The sequence below is a fragment of the Homalodisca vitripennis genome, unplaced genomic scaffold (genome assembly GCF_021130785.1).
Source record: "Homalodisca vitripennis isolate AUS2020 unplaced genomic scaffold, UT_GWSS_2.1 ScUCBcl_1272;HRSCAF=4685, whole genome shotgun sequence".
Taxonomy (NCBI): domain Eukaryota; kingdom Metazoa; phylum Arthropoda; class Insecta; order Hemiptera; family Cicadellidae; genus Homalodisca; species Homalodisca vitripennis.
In genome coordinates this window covers 1-22,212 of record NW_025777425.1, presented here as the reverse complement: position 1 = coordinate 22,212, position 22,212 = coordinate 1, and the positions used below count along the sequence as shown (strand labels likewise).

Sequence of the window (22,212 nt, the reverse complement as noted above, 5' to 3'; positions counted from 1 at the left end):
GCATAGAGTAGCACAGAGTATACATACATACATACATATATATATATATATATATATATATATATATATATATATATATATACTGTATACAGTGAGATACAAAGGTTGGTAACCCTTATGTTACCACAACGAGATTTGCCAACGTTACTTGTTTTTGTAGTATCCAGCGGCACTCACATATTCTTGCTTTTGTCAAGTTTTATTTACTGATCAAAATAGGAAAACTGTACACAAAGACTATAGAGTAAAATGAGAGGGCATATAAACTGTAATGGCGAAGTAGATGAATTCTAATCCTATTATTGCTATGGAAGACGACTCAGATTTTACCATTTTAACAGACTTCAAAAATAAGGAAGAAGTTAGTTATACAATTCGACACGTTTTTTATGTATCTTTTCACGTTTGTTCATTGGCTTTAAGAAATTACGAGGACTATTTTAATGAACGTTCTTTTTAATAAAAGATGATTACCTTTATGTGGTCCCTTTTAGATCCTCTTTAGATTTTAAAGGATCGGACTTTAAAAACACAATATAAACTTAACACAAGAGAATGTGTATAGTGAACATATGACGAGTCGCCTATTTCACAGACTCTGGAATTTCAGTAGAAATCTGGTTATGGATCCGAGACAGTGTAGTTAGGTTCAGAAGATATTAAAAATAAAAAATATTAAAAAAAGTTAACATTATATCGTTTTGGAAGCGTAAGCGATAATGAAAAAGCCAGACACGGTAGTTTTCTTCAAATTAATAGACCTTATCTCATTAATGGTGACAAGGTTTTATATTTCGTCGTGTTTGTTGTCGCGATGGCGTCCCTGTTGGAACGGGATCCGTAATCAGTGGAGCAAAATAGAAAGCAGAAACCGAAACTTTTAAAATAACTATAAGTCAATCAGAGATGGTGTGGGAAACTTTCAGGTTACATCAGGGTACTAGATGCTCCTTCTCTAGGACCAATTTGAGACATAACATGAGATAACATAACAGGGGTCCACCGGAGGGTCTTAGGACCATACGGAAAACCCCCAAGTAAAAAAGAGGCCGGGGATGACTCCCCAAGAAAAACACACTAAAAACAGCTTATTTAAAATACATTCCTAAATAAACTCAAAATATCCTTGTCAACACCTTTATCACATGTCTATCCCATTTTTCTGTGAATCCCATTCAAGTTATTGTGGAGAAGCACATAAATTATGCACCCCTGTTTTTGTCCAAACTAATAAACTTATATCAATCCAGGTTTGTTAATGTTTTCCTCGTCTATAACATAAGTATGAAGTGTTGTATGTTAGTTTTATCGCAATAGAATTAGGGCCGTGCTGGGCTCAAGGTAGTGTACTGATGCGAAGGCGCCTCTAACGACCGTTGGGTAATCGCACAATGAGGAGATATGTACGAAGGTGTAGGTGGAGGTAAAGGTCTCATAGTAAAGGGGATTCCTCACTGCTTTAGCATCACGTCACACTCACTGTCAGTCTTTCACTGCTTTGCGAAAACCTTTTTTCTTTCCTTACTGCTAATTTTCTCCAGTAACGATTAGTGAAGTGATGATAGACATCTATCTTCCTCATCAGGAGATGTCATCATGTAAAGTGGTGGCTGATTTCAGGACGGGAGCTTAATTTCCCGAGCTTATGCAAGGTATCCCTTCCAACCTGTCTTGGGATGTTTGATACTATAAAAACTAATCTAGAACTTAAATAACTATAAAATTATTAAAAGCTAGGGGAAAATTGTTATTACTCTCCAAACCTAAAATCTAATTAAAATTACATTCGTTCATTTCCGATTGGCAATTTCATTCAATATAATGAAATCTCTATATACATCTATATCTCTATGCGATTACACTATGGTTGAGCTGTATAGTAAGCAGGTTGTGGTGTACATTTAGCTTGCCTCGTGCACAGAAGGCTAGTGGAAAGATGTTTGAAAACAAATTGGTTTGATTTACCTCGCTGCTTCTTCGTGATTGGTTCGTTCAAGGCCATGCAATCAATCCTCAACATTTCTCCCACTCCGCGATACATTTATGTATGCACTAGGGATGAATGCAAACTTTTCAGGAGTCATTTGGATTATTAAGTAAAATTTATTGTTTATACCGAGTATCAACTTAGAACGCATTCGGCTGTTATGCATCTAGAACCTGCAATCGGGTCGGATTCCAGTGTTAAGACAAGGATAACGAGATTATTTTCTTCGGATTTTAGAAATTTTAAAATGTAACACCTACCAAGCAGTCATAAATAAGTAAACAGGGCAGGCACGGCAATCGTTCTCTCTACAAGTACTTCGAGGTCTGTCTCCATACGATCCGCGGTGGCCTCTCTTGAAGTAAAAATACTCTATTAAAATTATACAGACGGCAAAATACCGAATTCCCAATATTATACATACGCTTTGACTCAAACTGGACACAGTAAGCCCAGTTCTGATGGTTTCACGTAAAGCAAAATTGGATAAACATAGCAGAGCGAATATTGTGGAACTCAAATGCTTACATAATACTGAAATATGAAGAACCCATTTCAAACAAGAATCAATAGAATTGTGAGACAGAGAAAAGTACAGTGTATTTTTAAAACTTTGATTCGACAATTCAAACTTTATCGAAGGATTAGTTTTCTCGTCGTGATCAAGATAACACGAGTTCGCTTTATCTATCGGGCCAAGACATGTTCGGTGCTTGACACGTTGCGGCATGCACGCTACTCGCGCATGCGCTCCATACCATAACTTCAATTGCTACTGCTGAGTGACTACGAATTGTTCGTGCGATATGTTTCTGATGTATAAAATATTGTTCTTAGCATTCTTTTACTTTATTTACTATTGTAAACCTATGTTAGTACAATGCGGACTTAACCTGTAAAATATTCTTCTTGGTATACTTTTACTTTACTTACTAAACGTAAATTCCTGCGATATGGACATAACCTCTTATAAAGAGTATAATTATATTTCTTGGTTGATGGTTACTTCTCTTACGGTATTGCTTAATCCATATTCCTGCGATACGGACCTAACATCTAAATTGTAATTTCTTTGTTCTTTTACTTTATTTACTATCCTATTTAACTTCTGTTCGTTCAATACTGACCAATCCTAAAATATTATTAATAGTGTAGAAATTACTATTGTTACTACTATTTTACATGACCTATTGTGTATTGGGATATATATTATTTAGACAGAGATTTGGTAAAATCAATTTTGTACGATACTTGATAAGATTAAAAGTGTTGCACATTGGCACCGTTTTGTTCAAAATTTTGTATTTCTTAAAGGTCAGTTGGGTAATAATGATTAATTAAATGTCTGAATTTTACAACCATCTTAAGTGGTAAAAATATATCTGAACCCTACTTGACATAAATAAGGCATAATAACCAAATTTAGACTCCGGGATCGAACCCCTGCTTGATTAGCTTATCTAGGATACAATAAGTAGCATTCTTAATAGAAACTGGTTGTGTTGAGAAAGACACATCACCTAGTTTATACACCTAAGAATTTATAAGATGATGAAAATGTAATGTCAGCAAACTTACAGAAAACACTAAACTCATTTCTCTCATGGAGGAACATTATTGCTCCAGTCTAGAAATAATTTGTTTATTTTCTAAGAACCCTACAACGAGACGCTGATATGCGCCTTTAAAATGTACAGAGAAAGCGACTGATTCTAACATAGACTACATATTTGTATAGTCTGCATTATAACTTATAGTCAAAGATATCTGCTATAGTCATCTAAACGTATAGATGCCATATGATATGGAAGGTTATTAATGTGCAGATTGAATATTAGTGGAATTTAGAGCCCCGTGGACCTCCTGTATTGAGTAATAAAAAATTAGGCTTCAATAATTTCCCTTCTTGATAAATCTGAACACACTGAAGACATTCTAAATGTGCCTTTTGTGGATTTGAAATACATCGGACTGTAGGCCATGGCGTAAAAAAGAATCAAGAAAAATAAAGTTGAATGTCAACTTTAAAAGTCGTTGCTTAGAGTGAGTTCAACGCACGCTCACCGTAAATTGGAGACCTTAGGCTACTTTCCGGTACCTTACACGTGGCGCCAATTTCAAAAGTAAATTACCATATTGATACTATCAGAAACTAGTTATAATTTTGTTGAATTTACTTTGCAAATATTTTGCTTCAGGTTTTCATGCGTTATAAATATATAATATCAAATGCCATACAACATACAAAGTGTTAATAATTTATGTAACTAAGCAAACTTAGTCTGTAAGTTTCATGAACAAAGTAATTTTCAATAAATTAAACTGAAAATGAATACGGCAGTGTGAAGGCTGTAACTCAATAACATAAACTCCTTACAGTCATGTGGTTTCATGTGGTTATTCGTGATTTAATTTACGTTCCTTAGAACGTAAATTCAATAATGAATAACCATATGAATTTATTTTGACAGCTGACATTTTAATATTAATACTTCAGTATAAATTCTAAGTCAATCAGAACCAGGTTACATGAGTAGTGCTAATTTTGGTGTGGAACCCAACAAGAGCAGATGACTGAAGAAGATATATTCTGCTCCTGTCACCCTAATAATGTCAGTTTATCAGACTTGCATAATACTCTGCCCCATGGGTTTCCAACGATCTAATATTGTGAGAGTATTCATGTTTAAAGCTGCTAATGACTAAAAAAAATATGCTGCTCATCCAGAGTCTTAATGCAATAATAAACTTAGTATTATCTGATTGTTATAACAAATAGGCTAAATGCCATGTGAAAAATTATTTTGCCCTCTATTTACAAAATAGTTCAATCTTTCAGAAAATACTATTATCCTTATTTTGATCAACGGAAGTACTATAGTGGGGGTCAAATCAGAGTAAAATGTTAGAAAGATTACTAAAGTTGTTACATGAAACACTAAATATATGTATATATTATATATATATATATATATATATATATATATATATATATATATATATACATATATATATATGTAGATAGTAACTTGGCGGTTCTAGCTCACTTTTCGGTGCAACAGAAATTCAATCTACATTCTTGCTCAATGTACCATAAACGAATCTGTAAATCACGAACGAAAAATAACCGAATCTATAGATGTTTGCTTCTAATTTCTTAAGCTGTTTTAATGAAAATCTTCGAAATCTTAGTAAAAAATCCTTATTCTACAAAGTTAATTGTAACACATTCTTAATCTTTTATTGCCTTCTTTCCAGTAATAATCAAGTGTAATTTATCATTTTTATTCAATTCTTTAATTTTGTTTCATCCAAAACAGTCAAAAATCTGTTCGGTAATCTTCGGTTACTGTTCGGTTACTTTACAATCTTCCAAATTCTGCAATTATTGTAAACTCGAATTTATCTTTAATTTTCTCCAATTTCAAAATTCTGCATTTCTTATTTTCTTCCAATTCTATTAATTTCTTATATTCTTGGAACTTTAAATCACTAACTTCATTTAATTCCTATAGTAGCTCCATTTATAAAAAAATGTCTTAACTAAGAATTGGAAAAGTTTGTTTTTTTAGTAAAATATCTTTTTATTTAAGACACATTATCAAGTTTTAAGCTAAAAATCAACATTCTACTTCAAAAACACAAGAAAACCCGTGTTTTGGGGCCAAAAACACTGTTTAAAAAAATGTACATACGTTCTTACAGTTTTTTTTTAATCCTGATAAATCTACCGAATTATCTCTAATTCTTGTGAATGTTTAGCTTAAAAGTTGATATTTCTTAAATAAAAATATATTTTTACTAAATAGACAAACTTTTCAAATTCTTCGTTATGAAATTTTTCCTTTATAAATAGAAGAATGGAGCGAAGTAAAATAACATGCCCTTTTTGTAAAAAAGAAATTTTCAGACAACAGTCTACAAGACATTACAAATCAAAAATCGTCTCAAAAATAAAGATATTTATGAAATGGAGTTAAGTTATTTACGGAAGTGGGCTGAAGAGAATAAAAATTGACGGATACGAAAATGTGTATAATATTGAGAAATTAAAGGAATTAAAGACAAATTTTAAGGAAAGTAAAAAAGATCTTAATCTATTTAATAACGAAAAAATTCATTGATCAATGATGAAATATTTTCTGGATTCGACTATCCAATACCTTTAAAAGATATACAATTATTTGAGAGACGAAGCTACAATTCCAAGTATAAATATCCGAAACTTCATAAATATCTATATTTATGATGAGAAATTTCACATTGTTCCGTTGCAAATTTCAGAAATATATGATGCAGAATTAAATATTGTTTTACTGTATGTAAACAATGAGGAAACATCTCATTATGTCTTGATAACAGATTTAAACAGATTAGTGAGTTCTCAATTATCTAAGCACGAACACAAAAAATTGTTATGTAGAAGATGTTTGTCATTTCCACAAATCTGGAGAATTAGCAGATCATTTTTATTTGTAAAAAACATGAAGTTTGCAAGCCAGTTATGCCATTTCCAGGTCACAAAAGAAGTTTAATCATCCGTACGTTATTTATATGGATTTTGAAAGTATATTAGAAAAAATTCCAACATGCAAGAACAATCCACAAAAATCTACAACAACCAAGATTTAGAAGCACATTCCTTATGGTTTTTACTCTATATTTAGTGTCAAATGTAACCAATCATATGTATAAACCTATACATATATATCGTGTATAGGTAATGTACACATATCGTGTCAAAAATGAGGAAGATTTGCCAAATGTTCCGACAAAACTTTTTGAAGAGCTCAATAAATTATTGAAATACATAGCGAAAAAATATAATTCAAAGAACATGAAACCTATGAAATTAACAGAAAAAGAAGAAATTTCATCTCAAAATGCAAACGTTTGTCATATCTGTGAATCATCTGGTTTTACTCCTGATAATAAAGTAAGAGATCACTGTCATTTGACCGGAAAATTTCGAGGTGCAGCTCATAGATGTTGTACCTAATCTAAATTTGAAATTGCCTCAAAACATTCCAGTTTTCTGTCACTATATGTCAAATTACGACACTCATTTGTACATAAAAGAATTGGATAAACAATATGGAAATGTTGGTTTAATCGCGAACACTGGACGAGCGATACATAAATTATTCAGTAAATTCTGGATATGGATTTGAGTTTTACAATGATAAGCCAAGAAAGTTCATTAAGTTTTCGTTTGTAGATACGTTCAGATTCATGGCGTCATCTATTGAAAAATTAGCTAAAAATTTAAAGAAAGAAGACTTCAAACATATAAATCATTTTATAAAGAATGGAAGAATATTGAATGAAATTATAGAAAGACAGCTAAATGACGAAGACGAGATTTTTAAAATATTGTCTGGAAAAGGTATACATTTCCTTATAAATTTATCGATAGTATTGAAAAACTTGATTACACAAAAGAGCTGAAAATGGAAAATTTCTATTAACTTTTGACAGATGAGAGCATATCTGTGAAAGATTATGAATATTACTTGAACGTTTGGAACAAATTAAAACAAAAAAATCTAGGAAATTACTCTGATTTATATAACATCCAAGATGTTTTATTGCTTGCTGATATATTTGAAAATTTCAGAAAGATTTACTTAAATTGCTATAAACTTGATCCGGCTCATTATCTAACAGTTCCAAGTTTAGCTTGGAATGCTATGCTAAAACTAACGAAAATCGAGCTTCAATTAATCCACGATTATAATATATATTTTATGATTGAAAAAGGCATTCGTGGAGGTATTTCTCAATGTATTAAGCTATATGTGAAAGCAAATAACAAATATTTGAAAGATTTCGATAAGACAAAGACAGAAAATTATTTACTTTATGTTGATGCAAATAACCTTTATGGCTGGGCTCTGTCGCAGAATTTGCCATATAGTGATATCAAGAGGATGGACCCAAAAACCTGTACAAAAGACAAACGGAAAGAAACAATTTTAGAACTCACTAGCGATGAAGATTATGGCTATATTCTCGTTGATCTAGAATATCCAACGAATTTGCCCGAATACATAAAATACATGTAACTAACCTGGTACTGAGTACCTAAATCTTTTTCTGTGGTTCGGGTGATGCCTCTAAATGTATAATTGTTCTTGTGATAACTAAACGAAAATGGTTTAATCAGAGAGAGAAAGAGAGAGAGAGAGAGAGAGAGAGAGAGAGAGAGAGAGAGAGAGAGAGAGAGAGAGAGATTGGAGTTGCAAAATATTCCTATCTTGTAGAAAGTTATATTATCTGTATATTACTTTTTTGAGCACCATGATTTGTACTTATCGCAGGTGTTTGCTGAGATAAGATTATACATTTGAGGGTTTGGTAAAATATTGATTCATTTAATGCCACTTCTACTCGATTTCTCACTTCAGTAGCGTAGCCAGAAATTTCGTTTGGGGGGGTCCGAAACCGGGAGATCCGGGGGACGTTTTGTGTGTTATTTGCCAATGAGTTCACTGGTAAAAGGTAAATACCAAAAATATGAGCTTTAGTAACTACGCCTTATAGAAAGTGGAAAGATGTAATAGGCAAATTCAACTCTCACAGCAACTCTAGTACCACAAATTTTCTTGTATAGCTACAGAAACTTTACGAAGTTCGATTCTGGCCGAGTAGAAGGCACCAAAGTGATGCTGGATTCATTGGATAAGAAAGAAAAAGAACAAAACAGAGCTTCACTCAAGCGTATAATTGACACAACTATATTCTGTGGAAACAATGAAATATCCCTTCGGGACATTGGGCCACTGACGGCCGAAACCCTTTAGAAAAGGAGAGCAATTTTCGAGCGTTGCTCAGGTACAGATCAAGCTAACGGTCGGAAAATGCACCGGAAAAACTCTACTGATTAGAAGTTCGGCTACTTTGGATTTCACTGATTGAGGTATGTATGAATGAGTTATAATGACGATTTTTTGTATCATTACACTGTATACAAGTATATAATTATCAGAAAAAATCCAAAAAATCACTTTCGGTCGGAAATAAAATACACCTGATAAACTCTAATGATTAGAACTTCAACTACTTCGGACTTCAGTTATTGAGGTAAAGGTGGTATTATACAGTGTAATTATCGAGAAAAGAAAAACAAAAATAATCACTTCGGATCGGAATATACTAAGGAAAATTAAATAATACCTCAGTCAGTGAAATCCAAAGTAGTCGGAACTTCTTATCAGTAGAGCTTTTAAAGTGTATGTTCCGACCGAAAGTGATTTTTTTATATTTTTTTCGATAATTATATACACGTCTACAGTTTAATGACACTAAAATCAACGTCGTGACTTAATTCTAAGCAGCCATTTTACGTCCCCAAGACGAATTTGAATGAAGTGGTCGCTAATTTAAACTGTCCAAGTCCAAGTCGGGTCGCTAGGATGGCCTCTGGGCGCTCCTCCTGGTCGGTGGGCAGTATCTGAGCAGTTGAGCTCAATGACTTGCCTGTCAACTGGAACAATTTGCTCCTGCAGCAGTCTAGGAGCTGGTCGGTGTGCCACTGAGGGCCACTGTTTCATTGAAGAGCCGGATGAGGGCGGTCAGCTGCGCAGCTATTTCAAGACGGCTTGTAGGCTGCGCTGGGCGGGGGCGGCTGCTTCTGCTGCTGCATCAGCTGCTGGCGCCTCCGTTTGTTGCGGCGGAGTGGCTGGTGTATGTGGCCACTCTAGTTTCTGCCTGGGAGTTGCCCTGGGCCTCTGTGTGACCGGAAGGTCAGCCACAGATGCCGGCGGGCGAGGAAGTCGGTTGGCTGGGTTCTGGGGTTTTCTCCGGCGCTTCATCTTCTGCGGCATGTCGTCCTCAGCTTCACTCTCCGATATGGAGTCCGCTGGTGACTCGTCCCGCGCTGCTCGCTTGGGCGGCTGGGCCGTTGATCGCCTCGCCGCTGGTTTGGTTGGCCGGGACTTGCGGCCTAACTGGACAGCTGCCGCTCTGGCCTCCTTGTAGGCTGGACACCCACGATAGTTGGCGTTGTGATCGCCGCCACAATTGCAGCAGTGACCCTTCTCCGTCGAGATTTTGGGACAGTTCATCTTCAGATGATTTTCCCCGCAGCGGACGCATTTTCTCGGCCTCCCGCAGTTGCCGGAGCCGTGGCCAAAACTTTGGAACCGGTAGCACTGCGGCGGCCCGACCGGCTTCTTGTAGACAGTGACTGATACCCTGACATGGAGCAGGCTTGTCACGTTGTAGATTTGGCAAGTCCGCTTGGTGTCAGGGATCTCTCGCTCACTGTCCCTGGTCAGCGTGATCAGCCAGCTCCTGGTAGGTCCCCTGGCTGTCCGAAGTCGTGCAACCTCGTCGACGGCGAAGCCCTCGTCAGTTAAGACATCGAAGAGCTCCACATCATCGGTGTCGGGCTGTCCGCTGATCACAACTTTAAGCGATCTTTCACGCCCAAGGTTGTGAGTGTAGAAGGGCAGCTTCTTGGAACATAGGCACCGCTGAAATGCCCTGAAGTCCTCCACGGTGGTCACTTTCAAGTGATAGTGAGCACCGCGGAATGTTGTCATCAGGCCATCCCGCGCCAACTCCTCCAACTTGTTGGCGTGGGTAGGAACACGGAACACTGTCCAGGAAAAGCAAGGGTATCCTGGGCGTAGAAACCGAAGCCGTAGGTTGGTCAGATGCCACAGTAGCAGTAGTGACGTTGTGGCCTTTAAAAATGCCCTTTACTGGAGCAGCGACCTTCTTAGGCGCTGAGCTGGCAGGTGGAGAGCTAGGCCTCTTAGCTGGCTGCCCGGCGCTTCCAAAGGCACGCTGTCCCATCTTCTTGAAGATGTCACTCATGTTGTTCCAGGAGTTGTTGACACAACGAGCGCTGGAGGTTGAATGCTCGCCGTGTTACAATTTATTTTGCTTTGCGACGTTACGTGACCGCGCTCTATAGCATACCGTGATTACACTACACTATCCGTAAGGCCGAGCCCAAAAGTATCGTTTGATACTTTATGATTTAAACGAAAGGACAATTATATTTTTAACAACGGTCACCTTAATAAATTAAATCAATTAATTTAATGTTTACAGACAAGAGTAAATGATAACTCTCCTTTTTTTCCCCTGCTCCATGCTTTATTTTTTAATACGTCTTAAAATTTCGGGGGGGGTCCGGACCCCCTGGACCCCCCCCTTCGCTACGCCACTGTCTCACTTAGAAAATAAAAGTTATCATACAGCTACCTTTTTAGATGTCAATCACGAATTTGATAAGGCATACTGGTCTATTAAACAAAATTAAGAAGTTTTTGCCCGTTACATTTTTCAACACTAAAATCATATAAAAACGATCTTTCCGAATAAAATATTAAGATGTTCTTACTCAAATACATTCAATAGAATCCGGAGTTCCTTAAGGAAGTGTACTTGGTCAATGTTTATACGTACTATATACCCAGGGTCGGATTTATGGTGTTTGATGCCCCTGTGCAAAAAGCTAAACTGAAAAATAGTTACAGTAGGGGAAGGGTGGGCAAAGTGGCCACTGCGGGCATAGTGGCCACGGCCGATTTCTCTGCCACGCAGTGCTGCTACGCAGCGGCCAACGCCTCAACTACTGCGCGAGACCTCCCCTCCATTAGTGTTCTGTAGCGTTGTGAAGGTGGTCAGTTTACGTGTTCGATTTTATTCATCAAATGTGTTGTTTTTCAAGTTGCTGATGTAAGGTAAGTGGTCTGCTTACTTGTTATAAACTATAACTACGACCCTAGTAAGTAATGCTGACAATAACCATTAAAAAAAGAGTGTGATTTAGGCTATCAATTCATGTGTAGGAGTAAGAGCTGGGTGTTACAGATGTACGTGCAAGGTCGCTATTTTGTAATGGCGTCAGAAAGGGGCAAAGTGGCCACTGCCGTGGCCACTTTGCCCTCCGCCGTGGCCACTTTTTGCCCGACATCAAATATTTAGTTTTTAATATAAAATATACTTTATTTTATATAATATAAAACAAATATTATTTTGTTTTAACCTGTTCCGAAACCCAGTTTAGGTGCCCTAAAGCAAGTATTTAGTTTTATATTTAAAATATATTAATTGTCGATGTGCCCAAATCCAATTTAGGTGACCTAGAACGGTATTCACTTGTATGCAACTACAACGTATTTTTTTTTTTTTTAGTTGGAGTCATGGTGTCCAAATACAAACGGAAAACCGAGCAGCAGTCTTGGGACCCTCAGGCGATGCAACGAGCTATCAACGCCGTGAGAGATGGTATGCCAATGCAAACAGCTGCAAAAAACTTCAATGTGCCAAGAAATAACGTTGAAACGCCGGGTTTTAAATAAGAACCAGCATGCTAAGGAAACAAACAAAGTTCTTGGCCACTACCGTCCTGTTTTTTAATGCAGAACAAGAACAGCATCTTGTAGAATATCTATTTTTAGAAATGGAGGTACGATTTTTTGGAATCACTTTAAATGATTTGCGTAGTCTTGCTTACAAACTTGCAGAGCAAAATAATATCACACATAATTTCAACCATGAAACAAAATTAGCTGGGAAAGATTGGGTTAGGGGCTTTAGACAGCGCCACCCTGAAATGGTGTTGAGAGTACCAGAGGCTACTTCGGCAGCAAGAGCCCAGGCTTTTAACAAAGTAAATGTTACAAAGTTCTTTGACATTTTAGAGGATGTCCAGAAAAACCACTTATATCCACCTCACAGGGTTTTCAAATGTCGACGAAACAGGACTTATGACTGTCCAGACTAAATCGTCAAAGGTTTTTGCACTTAAAGGCAGACGACAAGTTGGCTCACTCACATCTGCTGAAAGAGGTGTTCTCTCGACATTTGTAGTTTCAATGTCAGCAGGAGGTGACTTTTATACCTCCTATGGTCATATTTCCAAGGCAGCGAATGAAAGTTGAGCTGCAAGATGGTTCTCCACCAGGGACAGTTTTTTGCCTGCCATCCATCAGGGTGGATGCAAACGGACATTTTCACTCAATGGTTTTGAGCACTTTTTGCGCTTTGCTAAGCCTTCAAAAGACGACCCCCCGTCTTATTGGTACTTGATGGACATGCAACTCACACAAAGGAACCTTGACTTTATCGAAAAGGCTAGGAAAAACCATACAACTGTGGTTTTGCATCCCCCCTCATTGCAGCCACAAGCTCCAGCCGTTAGACGTAGCGTTTATGGGGCCATTCAACACCTATTATGTCCAAGCAATCGAGAGATTTTTACGAAATAACCCTGGTAGGCAAGTAACTCAATACCAAGTGTCTCGTCTTCTCGGGGAATCATTTTTAAGTGCTGCTACTCCTACTGTTGCGGTTAAGGGATTTAGAAGGTGTGGCATAGTGCCAATCAACAGGGATGTGTTCACTGATGCAGATTTTGTTGCTTCTACAACAACGGAAATTCCCAATCCATCTCAGTCACACCCAACAGCTGACATCAATCCAGTTTCACCGGACCCTGATAAAGATGGACCTGCTGATGCCGATCCCAATGCAAGTGCAACATCAGGGCCTGTTGATCCCGACCCTAATGCAAGTGCAAAACATCAGGCCTGTTGATCCCGACCCTAATGCAAGTGCAACATCAGGGCCTGTTGATCCCGATCCCAATGCAAGTACAACCTCAGGGCCTATATTAGGTTCCGGAGACCCCACAACATTATTTGTTCTCGTCTCTTCAAGCCCAAATACCTCAAGCAATGAACGTCCATTAAAACCCAATGCCTCATCTGCCTTAAGCTCCATGCCTAGTAGGCCTACCTCATCTGCTTTAAGTCCAACCGCCATACCCAGTACATCATTTGTTGTAAGGCCCTCAAGAAATTATCCCGATTCCTAAAACAAACATCATCAAACGACAAAATAAGAGGAAAAAGGGTTCGGCTCTGCAGTGTTAACCTCAAGCCCTTACAAGGCTGAACTTGAGGCAGCGAAGGCAGAAAAGGAAAAACAAAGAAAGACTGAAGAAAATTAAACTGGAGAAAAAAGAAGAAAAAAAGAAGTTGGCGAACAAAAAAAAGAAGCCTGTCAAAGAGAAAAGGAAACCAAAAGTGGCAAAACGTGCTTTGTTTCTGAACGAATCAGATAGTGATGAAAGTGACGCGGATTGTTTGTACTGCCAGAACTTGTTCTCAAAATCTAAAAGTAATGAAGGGTGGATACGGTGTTCGGGTTGCCACAAATGGGCACATGAAGCGTGTTGCCGGATGTGAAGAGGATGATAATGAATTCATTTGTGACCTATGTAAATAGACCTGCAAACAAAAGACAACAAAATCGCAAAAAGTTGTAGGCCTAAAGTAATTTTTTATTGTATTATTTTCTACTTTAACACGTTTCAAAATATGTAGACAATGTAATAATAACTAAATTTGTAACAATACATACATACTTTGGTATTTAAAATGCATTTGTAGTATTATTTTTGACATCGGGCAAAGTAGCCACCCTGTGGCCATTTTGCCCTACCCCAACGGGCAAAGTGGCCATTTGGTAGGGCGTGACAAAAAAATTATGTTTAAAAAAAGTAACTAAGATACAGGTATATATTATTTTTTTTAATAATGAGTGTAACTATATATGGTATCTTATAAATAATTTTCATTTCTTTTGAACAATTATAACAGCTTGAAAAAAATAAGTTTTCCTTAGGGTGGCCACTATGCCCACCTTTCCCCTAAACTCTCGATTATCCACGAAGTTTATCCGTGAATATAAATATAAGAGAATTTAGTATATTTTTCGCTAAATTGCCGATATTGGCTAAAAAGTGGCTGTTGGCACAAAAAACCAACACAAAATTACCATCAATTTAGATTAAATAAACTGACGTAAAAATGCATTTGGTGTGGATGTGTTGACTGAGTAAGTACTGTAGTTCGGTAGTGGCGATGGCGGATAGGCAGTGATCCTGGATGACTCACCCTAAAGCCCCCCACACACTATCGAACATGTTGGTCGAGCAGTTGGGAACCCAACGTCTTGTCGAACATATTCGAGAGTGTGTGGGCTCCAACCCAACATGCGCGATGGTTTTGTTGGGTTGGATGCTGGGTACGACAGCACCACCCAACTCCAACCGCGCGCCTGTCATGTTGGGCTGTGTGTGGGGGAACTGTCGAGCGGCTCGACTGGCTAGACCTCAGTTTCCCTAGTGCAGTGGCGTAGTACTAGATTTGTTATTTGTTTTTTCGGAGCGAGGCCAGTTTCATAATGTCGTTTAACGATAATAAACCATTTTGGTGTGAGTTTATTGAACTTTATAGGGAGCAACGAGCTTTATGGGACATAAAAAGTAAAAATTATTCCAACAAAAATATCAGAAAAGAAGGATATTCCGTTCTCGTTGAAAAATGCAAGGAAGTTAATCCGGATTGCGACGAGAAATTTGTCAAATCCAAAATCGAAACCTTGAGGGCATCGTTCCGAAGAGAGCTGAAAAAGGTTGAAAAATCAAAAGATTACCGGAAGTGGTCAGGATGATGTGTATGAACCATCTCTTTGGTATTTTGATTTACTGCTTTTCATAACAGACCAAGAGGTAGTCAGGAAAGGTGTATCTTCGATCGGCAAAAGATCCAGAAGTATTGCGTCCCTTGAAGAAGATGAAGAAGGAGTGGACGACGTGGAAGCGGAAACGCAGGACGAAATAACCAAAGTAAGTGTCAGTTTAATTGTTACCAATTTACTGTTTATTACTTTCCTTATTTTTACTTAGGATTGAGCGCTAGGTCATTATTTGGACAACACCTCGTACGGTTAAGTTAGATTACAATAAATTATATTAAAGTTAAAAACAGCACAAAACTAATTTATATATATAAACAGTATAACATTATGTCAATGATGTTTGAAAAATTCAACTTTATTCCTTAATTTCGTAGTACGTTGCAATAGACTATAATTTTGCCCCCAAGATAAAAACTATTTAATAATTATGATAAATAAATAATAATAAATAATTAGGATAAAACTCATATCCTTTGCGTGTTAATGTTGTGCAAGTTTTCTAACATTTATAGATATTCAGTCATTTAACTTAACCCCACAGAGGTGTAGCCTTGAGCATTGCTCATGGTGATGAATAAACGCGTATATTTCCTAGGAATTTCATCTGTTTTGGTTTTACTTCTATCTACCTTCCTATTTATTTTTACTTAGAACTGTCTTCAGAGTAACATACCTCAATATTAAAAATATCGTGGGTGACAAAAAGCTCTTTGGCACATGTTTGAAGGGTAATATAAGTTAATTTTTTATCTAATAAGTTTACATAATAAAAGTTAAATTTCAAGAATGAATATATTAATCAAAATTGCAATATATAATTGCAATACAGTAATATTTAGGCATACGTTAAAGGGAAAACAAATACACTTTAGTTTTTTTCTAAGTTCAATATAATTAAATAAACTACAACATTGCTTTTTTCCAAAGTTAGCGAATTAAAATATAAATAAGACACAGTTATGGTATCTAAACGAATTAGAAAAAATGTACAAAGTTCACCAATATTTAGTTATCAAATTGAAAAAGATAGGACTACATAGCAAAATCAACATATTTTATAATTTTTGTTGTTGTTAACTATATCATCGCACTTGTTTACACTCAATACCGAACTGTCAACGCTTATTAATCATTTTTTCTTGGAAATCAACACTTCCTTCGTTGTTATAGAAACTTTTATACCAACCTCGAACTGCATTGGCAATTGATTGTTCTCTGCCATCCCGCCTCATTCTTTTAAACCCAAGAAGTTCTTGCGTGTTCTGCCTCCACTCACCCTCATTTAACTGGCCTGCTGAAGTGTCCTCCCAATCCACACTACTTTGAGTTAGGTAGGTTGGACTTTTCTGGCGTAGAAAATTATGTAAAGTACAACACGCCAAAACAATGATTTCTGCCCTCTCTACACTAACATTCATTGTCGAAAGAAGGACTCTAAATCGAGTCGCTAAGATGCCAAACGCATTCTCCACCACTCTCCTAGCACGGCACATCCGATAGTTGAAAATCTTTTCGTCGTGGGTGATTCCTTTGTTTGGATAGGGCTTCATAAGATTTTCCTTCAGAGGAAAAGCTTCATCTCCAAGGAATGTAAAAGGGAGGCAAACGTCTCTCCTGTCATCGAAGCTTGTTGGTGACGGCAAGTGCAATTCCTTATTTTCCAGCAACTCTCCAAAATCAGTTTCCATAAGTACGCCACCATCGGATACTCTTCCATTAGTACCACAATTTACATAGATGAATTCATAATTAGCATTGACCACAGCAAAAAGAACAATGCTGTGGAACCCTTTGTAGTTGTAGTAGTATGACCCACTTTTCGGAGGTTGACGAATCGCTATGTGTTTTCCGTCTATAGCGCCGACACAGTTTTCAACTTGCCAGTACTTTTTGAAGTCCACAGCTATGTTCATCCAGTCCGATTCATTGCAAGGAAACTGCAAAAAGTAAACATAAAAGTTAAAATTATAATATATTAAAATTAACAATGTTATATTGAGGTAATATTGATTGACGTGCTGTTATATATAACTGTTTTAAACCCAGTTTTTGTGTTTTTTACAGGCTCAAGATGACGCATCTACAGGGATACACGCTGATATACGCCCATCACCATCAAGTACACCAGTAAGTCGCCCATCAGTATCAAGTAGGTCTAACCCAGGATCAACTACTCGAACAAACCGAAAAAAGATATCTGATTTTGAAAAGAAACAAGAACGATTTTTGGATACAGCTACGTCTGTCCTATGTAATCAGAATAAGTTCCGGGCTTTTGGAAACAACGTGGGCTTCCAACTGGAAGATATGGACCGTCAACAACAAGTAATTGCAGAAAAGCTTATATCTGATGTTTTGTTCCACGGTAAGTTAGGCAGTTTGAAAGCATCTGCGGCCATATTGACAGAACAACAGCCAACCCAACGGAATATACCATCACTTAACCATTTTATGGACACTAATCAAAACAACAATCCATATCCGTATAGGCCGGCTGACGCTGAATATTTCTTACAAGATCAAAATTATCAACATCAGACATTCAGTTTTGACCCATATTATGTGCAAAGCCAAATCAACCCTACTCAACATCAGGTACAACGACAACATCTACAACAACAAGTACAGCAAAAACATGTACAGCAACAAAAAGTAGATATTTCACCTCAAACTGTACGTTGTCCTAAGAATTTTTCTTTACCAGAACCTGCTCAAAGTCAAACGGCAGCAACTAAACCTACCGCAGGTCAAGCACTAGCGATTCAAGAAAAAACTGCTCAACAAGAAGTTCGGAATGAACTCAAACAGTATTTGAATCTACCCGGTGTCAGCGAGGACAATGTATAATAAGTTGCTTTTTCATCTTTGTTTGTTCGTTTTGTTTTATAATAGGCTATTACATTGACAACAGCATCTTCTGTTACAGCTTTTTTTTTTTGTTATTTGATGACTTTAAATTTGATGTTTTTGAAAAGTTTATAAAAGATAGATTTGAAAATAAATTTTTTTTCTGAAATTATGTGTGTTTTTTTTAGACCTAAAAAATAAGTAATAACGTAATAGGATAAATTTGAAGCAAAATAGGTTATTGTCGCTCTCGGAAGATGGTTATACTCATTTCGTACCCTCCTGCTTTATTCTCGCGCGACAATAACCAATTTTGCGCTCAAAAAACAATTGTGTAAATTATGGATTATAATAATGTAAGAAGAAAAGAGTGAGTTAAAACTAATTAACAAATATTTGTACTTACCTTTAAGAAATCTTCCTTTAGAACATCAAAAATAGCTGCACAAGTTTCTGGTATGATTTTTCCTAGTGCTTGCGGAGATATTGCACAACTAAACTTCAGATTCTCGTAGCTCCTACCACTGGCTAGAAACTGGAGAGTGGCTGCAAGACGTTCTTTTGCAGGAATTGAGGTTCTCAAAAGGCTATCTTCTTTTTCTATGTGCTCACACAGTCTTCCGAATAGATATTCAAAGCTTTCCTCGCTCATCCTTAGATAATTTTTGAAGTCTTGAGGCTCACTAATGGCAAGTTCAGCAAGAAGCGACATATGGCTAAACTTACTCCGGTCCAAAAACCATTTTTTAGACCACAAGCGTCGATCTTTTTTCTTCTTTTGTCGTTTCAGACAAAAAGCGCCAGCACAAACAGCTACACTTGTCTCGAAATCCATAATACAACTGACAAGACACCCAACCTGCTCGATCGCACGTTCGACAGTGTGGGGGTAAACGTCTAACTTGACAGGTTGGGCGTTGGGTACGACGCCAGGTCAGGTTGGGTGAAATGTTCGAAGGTGTGTGGGGGGCTTAAAAGGTGTTCGCTGTGCAAACAAACAGCCCAACCACTCTTCCGGTCTCGACTAATATTTCGACCGAAGACCTGTACAGTAGCCTACACGTTGGAGGCTATTCTTATATTAATTCTGATAACTTTTAATAAATTACAGTACATATTTAAAACCTTTCAAAGTGAAATTATTTAAATGAATATAATTAAATTAAAGTTTTCGAACTCATTTTAATTTATTGTTTATTTTTTTAAACGTGGTATCCCAGATAATCAAGAGTTTATTGTGTAAGAAAAACCAGGTTAAGAAGAAACTTTATCGTGGTAAAAAAGCAAAGTAGGATACTTTTACAAAATTGTATAATATTGGAAATAAAGCAACGTTCAGTGTAGTTGTACAGTTTACATTTACAGACAGAGTATTCTAATATTTGACTTATTTTAAAAACATACCTTGTTAGCTTACTTGATCTTTTTAAACTTAAGAGTTTTTGTTCAAATAAGAAGTTTTCTTCTTGAACGGTCTTTAAGCAATGGTATTGATAATATCCTCAAAATCCAACTTTACAGTGATGCACAATCAGTGATTCAATGCACAACACTGCACTGTTGACTAGTCTGTTGTTTCCTTGACTTGATCGTAAGTAATTCTTAATCCTGCGTAAAACTGAGATAGATCTTTCAGCTGAACAACTTGTAGCTGGTGTGGAGTAATTATTTTTAGGGCAATGCAAATGTTCGGGTATATGTCTTGCAGGTTTTTCTCCACTATCATCTTGTATAAGGTCGTTAAAGTCCTTGGCACTACAACGTTTCCTCTTTTTTATTGGTGATTTCATTTTTTACGCACCCTTTCAAGTTCAGACACTCTTCTAACAAATTAATTTCAATACCTCTACTTTACGTTTCACAGAGGGTTTTAGCTGATTTAAATAATAAGTTTGGCTGGTCTATGGTCTCTATTTTTGTCAAAAAAGTCAAACATCATTGCAAACTCTTTGTAGACTGTAGCACGTTTTCCAATACCCTCAAGTAATGAATTTGTTATTAAGTTGAAACTAGACTGCATTTTTCGTTCATTAATCAGATTTTGCTCCTCAAACGTCCTACCCTTGCTAGGAACTGTTGTATCTTCTAACGTTTCTTCGCTTTCTGAAAAAGATTAATGAAAAAATCTCCTTTTTCGTTTTCTCTCTAGAACTGGTTCACTTTTTTCTATCAAGAACACATTTTGTGTTTTTCAATGTTTCTTCATTTATTTATTTATTTATTGCTTTCTTATGGTACTCCTTCTTTCAATTCTTCAATGTAGCTGACCAAGGAATCACACAGTAACACAGCTTGAGAGACGTCCACATCTTCTTTTGCACAACTTGGTCATTGTCTTCCCGTATTGTGCAAAAATAGCATTCCATACTACAGCCATAAAAGTGCTTTGGCGGCTTGGTTCTTGGATATATCTTTCTGTCCGTTATCATTTATAAACTTTTTCCAGAGCCAAGCAGATTGCTTGCCAATTCAAGCTCAGGCTTTTACAAGCGTCCTCCCGGGCACTCCAACGAGTTTTGCTCAATGTTTTCAAAGTTAAATTAACCTTATTAAAAAAAATCAACAAAAAGTTCCATCTTTCATTTGAATATGAGAAAAAGTTATACAAACTTTGAAGAAATTCAAAAGATCTGCAAGATTTATCAGAACTCGTTCCTGAAGTTTACTGAATCAGAATGAGCAGCACAGGGTACAAAATACACAAGTGGATTTGCACTTTTTACCATTGCTTGTAAGCCAGAGTATTTACCAGCCATGTTTCACCCATTGCCATAAGACTGGCCCCTACAAATTTCAATATCTAACCCAAACTTGCTCAGTGTTTGGAAAACAGCATCTGACAGTTTTTCTCCAGTATGGCCTGGGTTTTCTATGAAGCACAAAAACCTCTCTTCGGCAGTACAATTATTTTCGTTCACATAACGTAAAATGAAAGTTAGTTGACCAGAATGCGTTATATCTGGGGAGGAATCAATAATCAAAGAGTAATATTTAGACAATTTAACCTGCTTAACAATTTTTGATGAAACGGACTCTTCCATAACTTTAATTAACTCTTCGCAGACCGTTTGATGACAAATATGAGGTCAAGCCACTACCAGGGTTACCATGTCGAGCAATATGTTCAGATAGAAGCGGATCATATTCTGCTATAAGCTCCAAACACATCATAAAATTCCCATAATGAATTGACCCGAACACTTCGTTTTCACCTCTAAAAGCTAACCCTCTGGAGGATAATTTTCTTGACAACAGAGACTACTCTTTGTACTAAATAGTAGTAGTACATTTCTCCAGTATTTTACTTCTTCGCGTTGGGAAAGAATTTTGATGGCCAATCGTACTGTTTTCTGCTCCTCTCACTTTAAACTTTAACAAACAATCCATATGAGATTTAGAGCTTTCATGTTCAGATATTCTCTGCCCTGCATGGGCCCAATCATTAAACCCCACTTCACTGGAAAATGCAGGTGTAAAAACGCAGTGACTTAGAAAAACCCGCCTCAGTGTTTTTGAACAATGTCATTTTTAACCAAATAATTGTTTCATTATTCATTTCCCAGTTATATGGGTCTTTACTTGGAATAAATAGAGAATCAGTTTGGATGGGTAGTGATAGATGATGATGAGGGCCTATCATCAATAAGTACGTTTGGAGTTGGTAATATTATATCTTTATGTGATTCGTCTTCTTTGTGCTTAGTCTTAGTCTTCTTGCTACAGTCAATGGTACACTCGTTTTCACCTACAACAGCAATATCGATATGTTCACCTTCACTTTCATCACCAATAGTACTACTAAGTTTGTCTAAGACTACTTCAACTCTATAATGGCGCGACAATGCTTTGCTTTGCGTTTGCGTTGTTATGAG

General features: G+C 36.8%; 2 protein-coding genes across 2 annotated transcripts in view; both read right to left on the bottom strand.

Moving 5' to 3' along the window:
- LOC124371365 (mucin-4-like) overlaps positions 1-8,136 on the bottom strand; it is a 39,193-nt gene extending 31,057 nt beyond the window's left edge. The window contains exon 1 of the mRNA XM_046829695.1: positions 8,058-8,136. The gene's annotated coding sequence lies outside the window, so the exon portion shown is untranslated. The remainder of the gene's footprint in view (positions 1-8,057) is intronic.
- A 7,406-nt stretch (positions 8,137-15,542) lies between these two features.
- LOC124371364 (putative nuclease HARBI1) lies at positions 15,543-19,308 on the bottom strand. The gene is made up of 2 exons (XM_046829694.1): positions 18,747-19,308; positions 15,543-17,430 (listed from the first exon to the last, which is right to left on the bottom strand). The coding sequence occupies exons 1-2, from the start codon at positions 19,173-19,175 to the stop codon at positions 16,609-16,611; spliced, it is 1,251 nt and encodes a 416-aa protein (XP_046685650.1). The 5' UTR covers positions 19,176-19,308; the 3' UTR covers positions 15,543-16,608.
- Positions 19,309-22,212: the final 2,904 nt, after the last annotated feature.